The sequence below is a fragment of the Mauremys mutica genome, chromosome 2 (assembly GCF_020497125.1).
Source record: "Mauremys mutica isolate MM-2020 ecotype Southern chromosome 2, ASM2049712v1, whole genome shotgun sequence".
Taxonomy (NCBI): domain Eukaryota; kingdom Metazoa; phylum Chordata; order Testudines; family Geoemydidae; genus Mauremys; species Mauremys mutica.
Genome location: NC_059073.1, coordinates 39,322,497 through 39,341,833, shown reverse-complemented (window position 1 = coordinate 39,341,833; position 19,337 = coordinate 39,322,497). Strand labels below are relative to the sequence as shown.

Here is a 19,337-nt window from a genome sequence, read left to right as displayed (position 1 = left end):
AAGTGTCTTGAGCTTCTCAAGTCTACAACTTAGGGCTCGTCTACATTGGCAAGTTTTGTCACCAAAAGGCAAGAGGATACACACTACAATGGGACTTTTGTTGCGAAAAAACGCCCAGTTTTGGCAACAATAAACTTCCACCCCATGAGACATTTGTCTTTTCCCCTCCCTTTATTGTCGACAAAGAGCCAGTGTAGACACTGCTGATTGTTTTGTTAACAGAACTGGCTTCCGCCAGTATCCCACAATGCCTCTCTGACTGCTCTGCTCAGGTGTTTTGATCTCTGCTGCCCTGACAGCATGCATCCCCTCCCCTTTCAAAGCTCCTGAAAGTATCTGTGTGCTGCTCCATTTGGGGAACAAAGAGCAAATCATTGGAATGCTTTTGTTCTGCCCTGCACTAGGACCACAGCAGCAGGCAGACTGCTGCTGCAGAGGGAGTAGAACAGAGCTGCTATGATGCTGCTCTCCACAGCTAAGGGGGCTGTGGGAGAACTAGGAGAAAATCCCAAGATGTGGGGGCGATCAGCTCTTCCTTTCCACAACACTGCATTGTGGGATACATACCCACAGTGCATTGATCACCCTGTCAATGATGGTGCCCCCAGTGTGGACACGATCTGTCGACAGAGTAGCAAATACCCTTTGGCGATTTTTGTTCTTGTCAACTTTTGGGTGTCGACATAAGTTCTGTCAACAAAACTTGGTAGTGTAGACAAGCCCTTAAATGGAAGGCATGGTAAAACACAACTCTGCCAAAAGCCCTCAGCCGTCCCATATTCATTCCACCTCAAACACTCTTATATCAAAATGCTCACTTTACAAAATCATTTTTTTTTAAACTGCCTGTACTGAAAACTCAACATGCTATTTAAAAGTCTAAATTTTTTGTCCTGCTTTCTATACCACAATATAGAATCTAGACTCAAACTCACTTTGCAATTCTGCTAAAGAAACAAGGAAGAAACACCACTTGCAGCGCATTCAATGTTTAATGCAGATATAATTTGCACTATACAGAGATACAGTCAGGAAAAAGGGGCAAATTTCAAGTCAGCTGATCATAATGGCATTTTGGATCTAGCTCAACAAAAGAACAGGGTGAAGCTGTTTAAATATATTTTAAAATACTACATTGTCACACCAGCCTGACAACACAGCAGATGGAAGATGTGCAGCCATTCAAGAGATTGAGGATGAGAAGCAATTACAATATTCTCCCCACTGGAACTCTATGTAAACACCACAAGAGCTTTTTGTACATGGGTTCTTAGTGCTCTACTCTGTACTCAATGCCAGGGTCAGCTCTGGATAGTAGCAAGGATACATGCACCAATGGTAAATCAGGTAACAAGTACAACTTGAAACAATTTTCTTGAAATGCAGAAACAACTAACTAGCAAATACCTACTCTCTTTGGCAATCAGTCCCTAAACATATTGAGGCTGTCCTCACCATGACTGGCAACAATTAAAGAAAAGCCTTTTCTTTACTGGAGAAAAGAGTGGTGTTGGGAGATTGTATTTTTTTTAAAGCAGGTTAAACAACACTTTGTCCTGGTGTGGCCATGGCCTAAGTGTGATTTCCAAATCATCATATTTTTTCCTCATCTAGATACTTTTTCCCCCTAATCAAGTTAGGATTTCCATTTGAGTTGTAGCTGGATCAATCTAACACCCTTACCTTGATTTTAACAAGTCAAGTTAGAACCTCAGACTATAAAGCTAGAGGTGGTTAACTGTGTGTACACCAGGGGTAGGCAACCTATGGCACGTGTGCCAAGCTGATTTTCAGTGGCACTCACGCTGCCTGGGTCCTGGCGGGCTCTGTATTTTAATTTAATTTTAAATGAAGCTTCTTAAACATTTTTAAAACCTTTTTTACTTTACATACAACAATAGTTTAGTTATATATTATAGACTTATAGAAAGAGACCTTCTAAAAACGTTAAAATGTATGACTGGCATGCGAAACCTTAAATTAGAGTGAATAAATTAAGACTCGGCACACCATGTCTGAAAGGTTGCTGACCCCTGGTGTACACTGATACAAAGTGTGGTTTTCAAAGAGCGTTAAGCCAATTTTATTTAGATAATATGATTTACATAGAAAACACCTTTTTACCATAGCCTACCCACAGTATAAACAGCATGGGATGCTCTCTCTACCATGCCTGTCCGCAATTTTGATTGTTTTTTTTTTTGGAAAAAGAATTATGATTAGTAGACACTCATGTCTCCATAATCAGATGACAAATACGTGGCTATTAATTCAAGTTAAACATACCTAACTAGTGATGGGCCCTACAGGATAAATAAATTTGTAGTTAATTTTTCAATAGTATAACAATCTCTTAAATACAATGGGCTGAGTATTCAAAAAAGGTAAGAAGGCATGCGAAAGTTTCCAGTATTCAGGTCCCCCCAAAGTTGTGGTTTACTGTCTGCCATGCTGAATGATGCTCTAGAATGAACCGTGTTCGCGATGACATTACTAAACAGTTGGTTTTACAATCAACAAAAAAACAGATAGTTGTGATTTCTACTACCGTTCTGCCCCAAATTTCAAAATTAGGAGTAACACCCAGTTTCCTCATATATCTGGCTGTGATTTTGTTTGGGGAGTATTTGCTAAAGATTGACCAGAAGTCAATCAGAAAGATATTTAGTATCTCAAATTTTCAGTGCTTGCAAGTAATTGGTCAGTGAGTACTTAACCCCACTATAATAAAAGCTACTTCAGATCCCTGCCACCGTAAGCAAGTCTTGTTTAGATTTTGCATAACTCTTAAGTGAAGCACAGATAAAACAGGGTGAGCACTGAAAATGGCACTGATATGCATGTCAATGTATTGTAATTAGAAATGTATTTTCATTTTTTTACATGCTTGCAAAATTCAACTTATACCTTTTTATGTCCGGAAAACTTGACATTTTAAAAACTCAATGAAGTTTTACAAATAGAAATCTTTTAACAATGTTTCAGCAATTTATGGGGGGTTATTTCATCCAAATTTTCAGCATGCATTTAAGCCAGCAATATAGTTTGTGAATCAGACTGACTAACATTCTAGCCACAGAGCCCTATGGGAGAAAAAAATGACAGCGTACACAGGTAAGTTTGTTTTCTATATTATTTGAAAAGGCCTGAAAAATATATTAAAACTTTGTGAAACTATGTAACACCAGGGAAAAAACACTCAGCCAACAAGCATTTATTTTCCCTATAAGAACAACTCTATTATCTGGATCGGCAGATGACAACCCAACTTGACAAGACAATTTTCTTCGTTATCTATATTGCACAGTCTCAGTCTAACGTCCTAAATTTTGTAGCTCTTAGCAAGGCTTTCATAATCTATGCAGTCAGTCATCGGAATCCAATGATGAAAGTATATTTTTATAGGCATGTCTAGACCCTTGACACCTCAGTCAGTGGCACCTCATTGTATTATATAGCTGCTCCTCAGCTACAATACAATAATGGTATCAGTTTTACAGCGTTCATTATGTTTCACAGCACAATTAGCAAAACCAGTCTTCTCTATAATCATTTATCAACTTTTCTATCACTATCCTATCTGAATAGTGATGAATTTAACTTCAAGGTATCACAGTATCCCATTGTACAAAATTAAAAAGAGAATTTCAATTACACCTCTACCCCGATATAACGCGGCCCGATACAACAAGAATTCGGATATAATGCGGTAAAGCAGTGCTCCGGGGGGGCAGGGCTGTGCACTCCAGTGGATCAAAGCTAGTTCGATATAACACGGTAAGATTTTTTGGCTCCCGATGACAGCGTTATATCGAGGTAGAGGTGTACTTCCTCAAGGTCACACAGGAAGTTTGTGGTAGAGCCAGGAATAAAACCCAGATCTCTTGATTCCCGCCAGGTCCAATGCTTTCCTCTTTTGTAGTCAGAGTGTGCAATAATACAAATACTTCCCTCAAGGATAGTATAAGCCACGAAACTGGAGTGACAGAACTTCATCACTAGAACTATAATATGAAGTTTCCTTGCAGTGCACATCATTATAATGGGTTTGCAGATACTTTTGGACTAATATATTCAATACCATATATACTTACCACCAGTACAAGTTGTTCTCTAGCTGAGCACAGGTATAAAGAGCGCAACAATGTAATGAAACTATCCGTTCTCCCTGCAGCTCTGAGTATGTCTGTGCAGTGTGTTCCAATTTAGAAGCTACAGAGCTTAAAGTTTCATCCACCCAGGTAGCAACCTAAAAGGAAGGGGAGGGAAAAAAAAACAACACTGCATCCTAAACAAACTCCTTACATTTTTCAGGATAATCAGTTTGGGAAAAGTATCAGCACCCCAACCTTTACTCCAGTTTTAGAACTGGCCCTTAAGTTCTGATCTATCTGGATAATTTTCCCTTCCAGTTCTGGTCTCAGACAGAAAATGAAAGTACCAAAACACTGAAAGGATACTGCAGTCAAAGGATTTCACTAAATGTGGATATTTAACCAAACCGCACTTGAACTGTATACCTTTTAGGATTCAGCTATTATTGGTCAAAACAAACTTACTGTTTGTATAATCTGTTTTACTGTATTTGGAGCTCAAATATCTTTAACGCTATTCCAGAATTAGGCCTCTCTAACCTTAGATTTCAGTGCAGCAGTAAAAAATTAAAAGTTTTTGGCAATTTGATAAGATGGACAGCCCTTCATTGCTTAAGAGTCCCTGGAGGTTGGTACTACCTTTTAATCTTTGTTCATAGAAAGACCTCAGAACTGCTTTTGATTTAAATTGCTATAGTACAAAAGACGACAATTATGAAAGCTGAACCCGTCAACAAAGATTATTCAGTATGATCTTTATAATGACAATTTATACTACTGACATAGCTGCAGATTTTGGTTTGCTTATTCTTCATAGAGCAAAACAGTGGCTGAAAAAACCTCAAAAGTTTAATCATGAACTCAAAGAAAAGAATCTCATACCTTGTTATTTTCTGTGGCTACAGTTGCTCTGATACTATTTGCAGAAAGGAGCACTATCTTTTCATTGGTTAACCCCAAAAACATTGCTCGTGGATGATGTAACGAAGGATTCTTTGAAAGCATAAAAGAGGTTATTATTTTATAAAAATTCATACATACAGAATTATTTTGATGATAGATTTAAGGATGTACAGTACCTGTGCATTTCTATAAGGCTCTGATTCACTCCATTTCCACTGATAAAGTTCCCCTTTACTGTTAACTGCCACAAGCTCAGAATATAGAGCTCCAATAGAAATAAACTTTGTTCCATCCTACAAATTAAAAAGATGAAATCTAAAATGGCAGTGCTATAAACTAAAACCTTTTGAGTAACAGCAGATTTTAACAAACAAAAAATGTCAAGTTTGCAAAACAGAGCTTATAATGGTTACCGAAACTTTAATCAAGACATCTGTACTATTAGAGTTCCATTGAATTTAAAATTCAGTAGTAAAAAAGAAATTATCTAATGTGTTGCCTGAAGCTGATCATGCTTTCAGAAACAAATAATGAAATATTCAAGATATTTTATTCAGGAACTTGTTTTCCTTCAGTTCAGTAATATCACAATTTGCCAATCACATTCAAAAAATTCAATTCACAGCCACAAAATATATATGACAGTGTGGGTTTTGGCTTAAAGATACAAAAGGAAGGATATTTAAATGTTACAGATAAGTGTCCTATTAGGGGCTATCTTGAAAATTTTCGGAAGAACTGATTTTCCAGTTGAGGAACTGGTTTTAAAACTTTTGTCATTTTAAACCATCAGAACCAATTTAATAACAAAATCAACCTGTCCCCAAAATGCCAACCCCCTCTCCCAAAAAAACCCAAACCAAAACCTGGTTTACTGTTTAAAACCTTAGTTTTGCAAAACAAGCTAAATCAAAGAAAATTCATCTTAGTTTTAAAGTTGGAAGACTATCTGGAACTGAACTGAAATCCCACTTTTTTTAAATTCTACCACCCTGTGTATGAAATTGACAAATTAGGGCCCTGATCCTGTAGTCAGTTCCTCAACTGGAAAATCAGTTCTTCCAAAAATTTTCAAGATAGCCCCATTAAGAAATGGCTCAATTTTAGCAGGCCAGCTGAGTAGCTCAGATTTCTCTCTCTCTCAAAAGAATTCCCCCCCCCCCTCCCCAAAGTGCAAATACAACAATAAGGATGAGGGAGTCAGAGATTAAGGCTGGATATTAAAGCCTTCACACGTCCCCTTTTTGCATATGCTTTAAAAGTTGTATGTTTATAGTATTATATACATTTATGAATACATAAATATAAATAAAAAGTGTATTTTGCATGATGTATAGTAATATACTATTATGTAACAGATTCAGCACATAATCTGATCTTTTTTTTCTGTTATATGAAAAACCAAAAATTCTTCCAAAAGATCAGGTGGTTTCTTTCACTGGATACTGATTGCAAATCAACTGCCATGCTGTGAGTTCCTAGATCCATTTAGGTTCTAGTAGTTTAAAAAGACTAGTTCTTTTTTTGCCCCCAGAACATTCAAGCACATTAAACTGCCAGGGGAATTGTTTATAAACACGCAAGTGTATAAAATGAGCACTGATCAACAATACACTCTTATCTTCATAACATCCCTAATTTTGTGCATTGTTCCTCAAAGGATTTTAAAACATTCATTAGGAAAGAAATGTCTAAAACATGTTTTGTGATGTGCCCTTACATACACAGTAACATGGTATAATGATGTAATTTAAAAAAATGTAGATGAAACATTTATAAATATTTCAAGGTTTAGAGACCTTCAAGAGGGGGGGTGGGTGTGTGTGTGTGTGTGTGTGTGTGTGTGTGTGTGTGTGTGTGTGTGTGTGTGTACACACACACACACACACTCACACTCTTTGGATTTAAACACTCATGTTGTGGCTAGAGAGGCCACCATATTATGTAGGTTAGACCCAGAACCAGATAAGAACAGAACTTTTAAATGTACCTATATTGCTGGCAGTATATGTTTTTTTAATTTAGGCTTCCCAAAATGTTTACGGATAGTCTTCATTCACGTGAAACAAAAAACCGCGAGAGCTGATATTACAAAAATTGCTTTAAAAAACGAAGATATAATTTCATCTAGATTGCTATTTCATAGTTCCATTTATAAACAGAGGCTCAAATATCCACTCCAAGATGACTCTGGATTAATGAAATATTACATGCTATGTTGACTTAAGATAAGCTTCCTCGAAAATAGTAAATAAATTTCACCTTTGTGATAACTGTATTAAAAACAAGACATTTACAATAGCTGAGTGTGAAGTATTTACTAGAATATGCATATGAAGTGTTAGCAGTAAATGTTTATTACTAGTTAAAGATTCATTTTAAAAATTTATCTTATATAGCAATATCAAAATACATTAAGGTATTATTCAGTAACAAATTTAACTAGGAAGTATACACATATAGCATTGTATGAGAGGCTATAACATGAATTATAGTGTTCTTTATACAGAAAAGAGCAACCCAAGAACAACTAGGTAGATGGTGAGTTACTATCACTGCTACTGAATGGCTACCAGAGCGCTGCAGAGAAAAATAATTCCATTTACTGAAGGATTTGGGTATTCTAAAAGTTGCTTTTGCTCTGATTTGGAATGGAAACAGAAAACTTTTAAATTCTCTGCAAAATGGAAAGCCCTGGGGTCCCCAGCACAGGGACAATCTGATCAGCTGGCTGCCCTGGGGCTGTGGACTCACCTGGGAGCCTGGGCTGCCAAGGAGCCATACCACTCAGGCCTTCCATGCTCCCTGTCAGCCCACCTCTGAGCTCTAGAGGTGCAAGAAGCCTTGCTTCATGGTAACCCAACAGATGAGATTTAAAGGGGAGCCCTGGTTCCTCATCAGGCAGACTGCTGAGGAGCCATGTGGGTAAGCTGGCAGGAAAACAGATAGGATTCCATTGTAATCCTGCTTGCGTCTCATAAAAAACGAATAGTCTCTAATTTAGATGAATTAGCATTCTCTGACTGAAAAACATTCCACTGGCAAATTTCCAACAACCTCTGATAGCTATGAATTGGGTACACCTTATATTTATTACCGTCACCTTCACTCCCTATACCCCAGCCTATGCCTTCATTCCCTGTACCCCAGCCTGCTTATTTGTCTGTTAAGACAAGTCAGAGGGCCAAAAGCACTGATTTAACAATTCAGAGTTACATGTTTAGGTTGTACTTTAGAATTCCAGGCATGGGTTGAAATACACTTATTCAAACATGAACAGTTTTTCCAAGTATCAACAGTGTTCAGCCTAAGTACCAGGATGGAGGAAGTGGTAGTCAAAGTCAGCAGATAGAGATGGAAAGTGACGAACCTCTGCAAGCTCTTTACCGCTTGCCTGGCAAGAGGGCAAATAAACCAAAGAAGTGGGAAGCCCAAAAATAGATTAAAAGAACTGCTGAGCTAGGAAGACAGGAGAGAATGGGTAAAGGAAGAAGAAAGACAAATTGCAAACTGACACAGAGCTGTTGAATTGCCTGGAAGCAGCCGGTCAACAGGAACACTCTCAACCTTGTGGAATCTAACAGGGCCTCAATTAACTCAATTTTTTGAGTGGGAGCCAAGGTTGACTTTGTGATGTTTAAAATGAGTCCCAGACAGTCAAGCAAATGCAACATGGTGTCGACATGGGTGAAAAGCTCCTCTCTGGAGCCACCTTCAGCAACCACTAGTAAAATGTCCAACTGTTTGTGCATGTTCTCTTGGAGGAACTCTGCTTGGATGCCCATGGATGCAACTACGTGACATAAAAGAATAGAACTATGAACCAGGCAGCACAGCATCATCCGGCGATGAGGACGAAGGTCTTGGGTAAGCCAAAACTGTCTCTCCCCGCCCCGGAAAAAGTATCCAGGAGGGAAGACTCTGCTAATTCTGCAGGAAGGAAGACCGATGATGCCAGGGCTTGTGGTTGAGCTGAAACCTCCACCACCAACTTATCGGGTGACTTTGTCTTCAAAACAGAACAAAGCAGTACACAGGTTGGGCACTGGAGACCAGTAAGGGCCGGGCCACGGACCTCCATCCCAGCCACGAGGCACACACCAATTGTGGGAGACATACTGATCCACTGGCAGCTCCCAGAGTTCATCGGGTGATGTGGAGCAAGCAGAGGATGCCTCCAACTCGGAATCAGAGCCTCGGGATCTGGGCGGAGCAACCCCAACTTAGCCAGCAGAAGGTCAGATTCATCCATCGCCCAGAACAAGACCAGAATCGTCATCTCTGATTAAAGCAGTACTGTCGGTACAGAGCATGCCGGTGCCACAGGCAGCATTGGTCCCAGTGCAAACAACAGTAGGGGAGCGCTCTAATACACTGACGTCAAAGGTGGTGAGAGCCGCTATGGGAGCGCTTCTGGCATCAAATGCAGCAGGGCCAAAGAGGGTCCCAAGGCTGAGGTCCCCCACACGATTCTGGTACTGTCTCAATCCGCACCATAGGAAGGGGAGCATCTGGATGCAGTACTGGCCAACATGAAGGTTCAATGGCTCGCTCTATTAGAGGGGTTATAGGTGAGGCAGCCCGGGAAAGTCCTGGACCAACAGTGAGGTTGGGACCAAAAGGCAGAGGAGGTCTGCAGCTGTCATAAGTGTACCAGGCATCAACACATTTGGTACTGGTATCTCCCTCATTGGTACTGAACTCAACAGATGCCCAGAGGCCAGAACCAGAGAGTCAACAACATGGGGTTTATGCTCTTCCCACTCAGTAAAAGGGAAGCATCAGAAGTACCCCTGCCATTCTGGTGGTAGAACCGTTCTGTGCTGGTCCACATTTTTCCTCGGGGAGGTGGAGGCGTCACCCTGCAACCTGGAGAGGTCCTGAATGGTCTTATGAAACCTCTTCCTTGGCGCTGATGATAGAGAACAGCTTCTCCACCTCTCTGGCAAGGCACCTACCCTGGAACGAGGGGCAACAGTGCTCTCCGAGCCAGAGAATGATCTTTTGCCTAACAGGGCCTTGGTACCAGATCAGGCCTGTTCAAGTAGGGGCTGCTCGAAGCGAAGGTCCTGCGCCTCCTGAGTCCTCCTTTTAAATTATTTACAAATCTAACAGTGCTCTTTAAGGGGTGCTTTGGCGAGACGAAGTGGGGGTCACTGTGGGGATCACACCTACACACGAAGAACAGGGTTTAACCCCAGTGAGGGCTTCACCAGGCACACTATCAACTAACAGTAACTACTAACTTACTATATACACCTCTACCTCAATAAAACGCTGTCCTCGGGAGCCAAAAAAATCTTACCGTGTTGTAGGTGAAACTGCATTATATCAAACTTGCTTTGATCCACCAGAGTGCGCACCTCCCCCCCACCAGAGCGCTGCTTTACCCCGTTATATCCGAATTCGTGTTATATCGGGTCACGTTATATTGAGGTAGAGGTGTACAATAAAGTAGGCTAAGACTAAATAAGCGGTTGTGAGACTACAACCACACAAAGCTCTGGCTCCAGCCATGGGCTGTGAGAAGAAACCGAGGGGGGTCAGGACAGAACTGTCTCATATAGCCAGGGGAGGGGCCACAGCCAGGAGCACTGCCCCTCTAGAAGTACAGCTAAGAAAAAGTCTCCAGCTCCAGTGCGCTGGGCACGCACACACCTAGGTGGAATACACACTCTGCATCCATTCGAAGAATACCTACAATTTTAGCCTGGGCTCCTATGGAGATGGAATATGGGGTGCAGGTGGGTCCACCTACCAGAGCCAGATGGATACTTCATTACTATTTGTGCACCTCTTGATCGTCACATGTTTAAATAATCAAGCATGACAAAACAGGATAAATATAAACAACATTAAAAAAAATGAACTAATAAAAATATAAGCCTCCTTTAAAGGAGCTGGACATGAATATGACCATTCAGTCCAATGCATAAGTGCAATCAACAGGAAACGGGAAATTGTTTAATGGAAGAGAGAGCTTAAGTTCTTTGAGATTTCTCTGGTTGTTGCTGCATGAGTGGCAGCCACACAGATGAAATAGGTCAGAATACAAGTGGCAACTGAACCTCAGTTTTAAGGGCATGAATAGCAATAATATAAACAAAACTAAACAAGCATATTCGGAATAATTTTACTTCAATATCACACTTAAAAAAATCAAGATTTCTCCAGGGAAATCAGAAGTACAGACATTTCTGTGGAAAAATAAGATCAGTTGCATGCAATGTACTAAGCATATAAAGGAGCCAAAAAAATTTTCAATACCTTATCTGGCCACCATTGCAAGTCTTCTCCTAACGAGACTGGGCTTTGAACAGGTGTATTCTTCTTATCCAGGTTTGGCTCCCCTTCCTTGCTTGTAGAGCCCCTTTCATTATCAAATGAGGCTCCATCAAGCCACCTTCGTTCACGCAAACGTAAAACGGACTCTCGTTCACGCAACAGCTCAGAGTCTCTCTCTAAGGGAAGAAGGAGAACTGGTATGCAATTGGGTCACACCAGTGGGATAAAAGTAAGCCACTCTCTAGTAAAGACCCTTCAGGATGCAACTAACAGCAGTTAAATCTATTCACAAAAATTTAAAATACTGATATATAAAGAAAATCCTGACATGCAACATTCAATATATTAACCCTTTCAAGCATATGTACTTATTACTAGAATATAAAACATATAAATGATAAACTGGAAATAAAGTTATTTCTAGAAATAAGAAAATCAGGTAGTTTGTACACTACTGAAAGCATAATGCTTCTTTTTTTACTCAGTGGTAAAAAGTCACTATATGTTTAACAAGGTAATTTAAGGTTTAATAGTATGATATGCCCTGACATTTTACCATAATGGTTTTTCTAGTAACAAAATCTAATTAATCTACAGCATCTGTTAGATACATTTAAGCAAGCCAAAAAGGAGTATTTATTAGAGAGTCTCATAACAAGTTTCCCAAAAATAACAACTTGAAAAGGTTAAAGACAAAGCAATCTTTTAAAAAGGCTCTTGTAAAAATTTGATAATCCAACCCCTTTTGTTTAAAGCAATGTTTTACAGGACTGGATTTACTAAATTAAAGCATATCTGGTGGTGGTTTTGTTGTTGTTGTTTTCTGTTTTGTTTTTTAAGTATTCAAATGAAAACTTTTCAAGAGTCAGACAAGTTTTAAAAAGGATCCTTGTAGGAAAGTGTTCCTTACCAAAATGCTTCCCCTCCAATTGGCCTACAAACTGTCTAAAGCCAGTACTCTGCAGTTCGCTCATGCAGATAAATTTTTTAAATCAGGTAATCAAACTAACTTTCCAAGAGTCAACTATGCATGGAAAATAAGGATTATAAAATTCGTGGTAACGTCTTACATAGAATAAACCTTAGGAAAGGAAAAAAAGGAGGGATTTAGAAGGAGTTATGTCAAATGTTGAATATTTGTACATGCACATAATGCATTTAACCCATTAAGTACCTCATTTATGTTCATAAAATTCAATTGTAATTACATGTATGAAATGGTCACACTACTGTATCATCCTTTCAATTCCGCCCTCAAAATCTTGGGTCTTTTGCTACACTAGACAAATGGGAACAAGTTTTTACATAAGCCAAACATGACACCTTGCCCGGTAGCTGAAGTTCACATAACACTGAACCTGCTCATTAAGAAACATACTGACCCTTGACTGATAATTTATATCAAGCAATTATATGTTCAGCAGTTAATATACTAATGAAGAAAACAGATTTATGAACAGGTTACAGCTGTACTAAAAGAGCAATCATGGCAGAGGTTGGATTAACAGTTTGTAAAATGCTCTGGGCATCTATTGAGTAGAATTATCTTCAAGAAGCTATGAAGAAAAAGCTACAGATTCTATGTCATAAATATTAAGATTTCATATACTTTTCTAAGCATCTGTAATAAATTTCCTACTATTCAAAAAGTGTTCATTAACCTTAGACAGTTACTACCCATTTCCGAAAATTCTTCAAGAGCACAGTTTAGCTCTCATCTCCCTCCCCTGAATTTAAAATGGCCTTCACTCATGTATGTGTGTGTCATGGAACAAGTTAACCAGTTAAGAAAATTAGAAGAGCACTCATACTGAGCAACCTAAACCAAAGAAACTAGCTTTCAGAATGCTGCATGTCATATCAAATTTAAGTATTGCTTTTAGATCAGAATTAACATTCTCAATTAGATACATTAAGATAATTAGTAAGCAATTGTGGTTTAAAAAATTAGTAGGTATTTGTGATTTTAAAAATTTCATGCAAAATTTCTAACACTAACTAATTAACATTATCAAACTTCAAATTCGTTCTTGTGATTTTTGCAGAACTTACCTGTTCATATTCAAAAAATTTTACTATTGATTTTATCAAAACTATTAGAGACTTAATGTTTAACAATCAATTTGTGCACACAAATCAAAGTCTAAATAACTAGTGTGTACTACCACTAGCTTTTTGCACAGCAAACTACTTATTACAAAGAAAAAAAAGATGCAAAATTACCTCGGGATGAGCCTAGCCTGGAAAGTGATGAACGCCGAAAGGATGGATAACCAAAGTAACTAATATCTTCTGAAAACATAGCATCAGCATCAATAATGACACTTGGGTGAGCAGAATGTATGTCAGCATCCAGAAGAGACATAAGATCCTCTATAAGAGGAGACAAGGGTCTTAAGTGAATAATCAGCTACTTAAAACATCAACTAGAGAGACCATCACCAAATAAACATCAAAACAAAAAAATTCCTACTTGTAAGTTGAATTTCTGCTCTTCAGATTCACCAGTACAAACCAATGTGCCTCCTATGCACCCACATTTACAATCAAGCACAGTGGTCCAATGTATGCAGCCAATTTTCCCTACAGGAACTGCTCTGTCACTTGTCTAACCAAGTTTTCTGAACAAATCTTACCCCAAAAGAAAAAAAATTCCACACCCCAGAAATTCAAACCTTAGTCACACACTTGGGAAGAGCAAAGCATCAATTAAAATAAACAGCCAAACTCCATAAATTAGTTACCTAGAATTAGAAAAAACTAGTATTGCTATTAGGTAAAAGCTGTCCCTTCAAAGATCCTGCCAAGCAAAAGGACTATACATGTTTCCAAGTGGCTGTCCAGCAAGTTTGCTTCAGAGATTAAGAAATTTCTTCACTCGCAGAAACAGTTGCTGTGCCTTCATAGAATAAGCTTCATAAGCTTTGAGGTCAGGCATAAGGTTCACTATCTAAATTAAAATGAGTAAAAGGATGTCTACAAAAAATAGTCACTATTTCAAATCTATACAATAAAAATTAAGAGCTAATTTGAAATACTCTGGGTCTAATCCCAACTTGAAAAATCTTGGGACCCTAAATAAAGACATTCACAATGTTTCCTCTACAAGTCCCTATTATCAAATAAATCTAATATAAGGTAGGAACACAAAATCCCAAATACATAGAGCTAACATGCCAAACTTAATCACCATGTAATACAATACACCCAGCTTCTTCAGCCATGCTCTCTCCTATTATGGAATTTGTAAAGCCTCTAAATTATCATACACCAAAAAAAAAAAAAAAAATGCAGCAACAGTCTAGATTTAGTGGAATTAATTTGAGAGTTAAATAATAAAAGCTCTGAACCCCGGCTGGCAGATAGTAATTTCTACTTGGACTTTTGTAATTAAGAAGGGTAAACCTAGATGGGATGGTGTCCAAAAACTGAAAAGAAGCAGACACCCTGTATTATAACTTCTAGGCATCTGTCCACTGCAAATGTTTCATTTCTTGACAGTGAAAAGGTCAGTCAGTGAACCTCAGTCCCTAAAGACCAGAAGGACCACGATAACATTTTCTGAAGCCAGACAAATAGTCCAGCATCCCACAATAGCTACTTGCTTTATCAGCAGTGGTAAGACATTTCACATAGACATTCACTGATGACAGTCATAAGAACATAAAAATGGCCATACTGGGGGAATAAACAGAACAGGGCAATTACTGAGTGATCCATCCCATCATCCAGCCCCAGCTTCTGGCAGTCAAGAGGGTTAGGGACACCTGGAGAATGGAGTTGCGTCCCTGACCATCTTGGCTAATAGACAAATTCCTGGAGGATAGGTCCATTAATCTAATTCTTTTTTGAACCCAGTTATACTTTTGGCATTCTCTGGCAATGAGTTCCACAGATTGACTGTGAATTGTGTGAAGAAGTACTTCTGTTTGTTTTAAACCTGCTGTCTTAATTTCATTGGGTGACCCCTGGTTCTTGTGTTATGAGAAAGGGTAAATAACGCTCCCCTATTCACTTTCTCCACATCATTCATGATTTTATAGACCTCTATCATATTCCCCGGCCCCCAAACACATACACACATAATAGTGTCTTTTCTAAGATGACCATTCCAAGTCTTTTTAATCTCGCCTCATATGGGAGTTATTCCATACCTCTACTCTAACTTTTCCAATGCTAATCTTTTTTTTTTTTTGGGGGGGGGGGGGGGGGGGGGAGGAAACCAGAACTGTTGGCAATACAGCAGCACAGACCAGCCTATATTGTCAGACCATCCAAGTGCATACAATGGTGTAGGAAAAAGCAATGACCTGGCTGTCCAAATGTCTACCAGATCCTTCTACACACACCAGAGCAGCCTAACCTCATTGTACTTGCTGGCAGCTCTCAACAAAGGAACAGGGTGGTCTAAATCCACCACCAATATGTCACTGTCCATCCAAATGGCTGCAGTGCACATCATCCCAGCCCTTTTTAATAGAATTAAGCTATAGGAAGCATCTCTTGGAGAAAGCTCTCAAGCATTCATCCAAGTTGAATAGCCTGCTTCCTCAGCTCAGCTCTTCTATCAGAGATGGAAATTTCCTATACAGGACATCTAGAACTTAACAGGCATCCCTCTAGCCATCTTGTTCATCTGCGGGTGGGAAATATTTTTCAGTAGATAAGTTACAAGTCAGCACAAATCCTCCATAAATTTGAACAAATATTTTAACAACTCAAACATACATGTTTTTCTTAATGACTCAGGAGCCAAACAGGAGGAGGGCACAATATCAAAACATTTATCTTTCCTCCTGTAGGACCAGTTCCAATTCAAAAGATAAAATTCTTTCTATTCTCTATGCCATCAAATATTTTATTTTTATATTTAGATAGAGAGATAGATAGAGAGATAGATAGAGATAGATATAGATATTCTATCTATCTATATGAGAGAGAGAGAGAGAGAGAGAGAGAGAGAGGACTTAGGAGCCAAATCCAGTATCCTTCAAAGATCATTCAGGTATTTTCTTTGAATTCTGTGGAGATACAAATAGATTCAGCAAGACTAAAACTCAGCCTAAGAAGCTTGGGTGAGAACACAAAATATTCCCTTACTTATTCAAGAAGTTCTGCCACATGACTTTATGTGCCACTGTTCTCAAGAATCCTATCAGATTTGGTCACTTATGTTTCCGGCAATGTTATGATCACATATTTCTCATTATTGAGCAAGATATTATGATCCTGATAGGTCTGTCCAGGTGTGAAGGGATTTATACCTACTTCATCTAAATGAGCTATCAGTGAACACTGTGGTAAAAAGGAAACTATTTTTGACCAAGCCCAGATAGTTCAGTAAGTGCACCAACAGCAATCACCACACACATTTGTTGGTATTGTGTCCGGATATTCTCCATCTCGGAGATCATTTTAAGAAAAAAACTGGTTATTCGTAAAGTAGGAAAATTTCTAGAGACACAATTTTTCATCTTTTCCTTATCTCCCAACATCACTAACTCATACTCACTATGACGTAATACAAATACACCAGACAGTGCTGCACCTTTAAAGTCTTCCACATTTCTTCCTTCTGAACAATCAGAACTTTAAGGAACACATTATTTTACGTTCCACTATCCAAAGCAATAAGTAATGTCACTGCAATTATGTTTCACAAGTTTCCCTAGAATCAATGTATTCTTCACGCTGAAAATCAGAACCAGGTATGTGTGTCATATATAAATTGCTAGGGAGGAACAAAATAAAAATCTAATTAACTAGGCTACCAGGATCTTTTTACGTTCTGGAGAATCACAGCACTTTATTAGAACATAAAGTCCCAGGCAAGATTCCAAGCTAGCTCACTTGCCATGCGTTGCGAGCTAGTGGCTGAATCAGGACTCCCGAGCATGCCTATACCAAATAGTAATGTAAATGAGACTACAGAAAGGAAGATACCAGTAAGTAAAACAAAGCAATGTATTAAATGGAGTCTCCTTACTTTGCCACCAACAAACAAGACAAGACTAGATTTTTTAAACTAGGTCATGAAAGCAAGCACGCATGCATAAGAAAAACAAAAGCATTCATTAAAGGTGACCTGAAAAGAAAAAACAAATTGGGCTTATACCCCTTTTTTGCTTTTTTTATGATGTTTTAAAAGTGTCTGAAACTACTGCCAAGTATTTTCTGCTCCCCTTTTTTTAACGTTAAAAATTCAAGTTAACTCATGTATTATCTAAAAGACTATGGCGACTAAAGTACTAGTGAAATATGACAACATAATATACAGGAAGCTGAAAATTGCATAATTGAGGAGGAAAGGGATTTTCTACTCTGATTTTAAAATTGTTTTGTTTTTTAAACACATATTTAACTCTAATGAACACCTTTTTAAAAAAAAAGGCACTTCCATGCTTGACAGGTGTGGAGGAATAACCAGCTATAGTGGATCACGGAGCACCAGGTGCCCATGAGGGAGAAAGGAGCAATATGTGAAGTTTCAATACCATATCCTTATAATTAAGGGGCCAGAGTTTAAAATAAACACTTCTGAAGAACTCAAGAAGCCCTCCAACCTTGACATTCCTGCTTTTCCAAGGTTTTAAAAACAAGCAGAAACGCATAACTTTCAAGCATTCATTCTACAAGATCAAAAGCTAAGAGGCAAACCCCACTTTTAACAAACAACTATTCAGGATCACCTTAAAAAAAAAAAGTTACTTGGAGTTACTTGGAGAGACTCGATCATAAATGTTGGTTTTCTTGTAATTTTTTTCCCCTCTTCAAGAATATAGTGCTGTAAGTTCAAAAGAATATCCAGAGGCAAGAGGAGAGGAACAATTGCAGAAAATAAAGAAGGTTCAGAAGACTTAGGGCAAGGTTATGTTCGGCATGAATGAGAAATGAGACAATAAAAAATTCAATTTGTATCTGTTATGGAGTCTTCTGAAGGTGAGGGTCACTATTTTTCACAAGAGATGTCGGGAAGGTATTCTGGTCCACCATTTTTCCTGGAGCCTATGCTTTATCCTAATCCTAACAATTAACTTGACTCTGAAGAGCTAGAAGAACTGCTAAATTTGTAAGCAAAATTCATTATACAAAAGAATAGAGTCACAGGCATAGAGTCATCATATTTTTAAGTTGGCCTTTGGCCATGTCCGGATCTTGACTATAGTTCAACACTCTTTGAAGGGTGACAATTCTTAGTTATCAACTTTAGATTTTTACAGGCTAATGTAGTTTATGAAAGACAAGGGAAAGCATATTCTGAGAACTGGGAAATCTGGATTAACTTCATCCAGACTAGAGCTGAAGGGTGTCAAAAGTGCCATTTCTGTTATTTCCAATCCCTTTGCCCACAAAACATTTGAAAATAAATCAGTTTTCTCAGGGGGAGTGTGGGATAAGATAAGAAAGATTACAATTTTATGTAAGGAAGTTGCAGTCTTACCTAGAAAGGTTTGGTCTTTCCAAAGGGAGGATCATAAAAAACGTTAGCTAAGGAAGAAACTGTTTTCTAGGAATTTACTGAAAGCTTAGACATTGTGCTCATGACTAATTATCTTACATTGAGTCAAGACAATCTAAAGTCATCAACTGAAGTCACAGTACTCACAGACGTGTTCCAAATCATAGATTGTCAGATGGTCCCTGCAAGCTTGCCGCTATAATCTGAAGTAGTACTAATCAAGAGAATCATTAACTCAGCACAGGATTGGGGTGGAAAGAAACTCTGTTCTAAACAGGGACCAAGGGTGCTTATCTACAGAGCTGGAGGCAATTTCAGGATTGATGCATCCTTGTTTTCTCAAGAGTAAGAATATTTACTTTGAATAAAATTGGGGAGAGAGTAAAATGAATTTATTTCCTCAATTACATCTCTGGCAGACAAATTGTGCAACTAATTACTAGAGAGAAAGGTGGAACAAAAGTGCCTTAATTTGCTTTCTCTGTGCCTACAGGTTCAACCAAAGGACTCTTGATTCTAAAGCAAAATAAAGAAGTTTGTCAGATGCAAATACAGGAAAACACACCTTTGTCCAATCACATGGTAGACAAGATGAA

At 38.5% G+C, this 19,337-nt stretch overlaps 1 protein-coding gene across 3 annotated transcripts in view; it reads right to left on the bottom strand.

The window, feature by feature from the left end:
• The window catches only part of UBR5 (ubiquitin protein ligase E3 component n-recognin 5), a 147,711-nt gene that overhangs the window by 93,232 nt on the left and 35,142 nt on the right, over window positions 1–19,337 (bottom strand). For 2 of the 3 annotated variants that reach the window (XM_045006897.1, XM_045006899.1), the window contains exons 8-12: window positions 13,506–13,655; window positions 11,265–11,458; window positions 5,174–5,290; window positions 4,977–5,087; window positions 4,095–4,249 (exon numbers count right to left, since the gene is read on the bottom strand). In XM_045006897.1, coding sequence (XP_044862832.1) covers window positions 4,095–4,249; window positions 4,977–5,087; window positions 5,174–5,290; window positions 11,265–11,458; window positions 13,506–13,655 — 727 coding nt within the window. Of the gene's footprint in view, window positions 1–4,094; window positions 4,250–4,976; window positions 5,088–5,173; window positions 5,291–11,264; window positions 11,477–13,505; window positions 13,656–19,337 lie in introns of all 3 variants that reach the window. The other variant, XM_045006898.1, reaches the window with a different exon arrangement.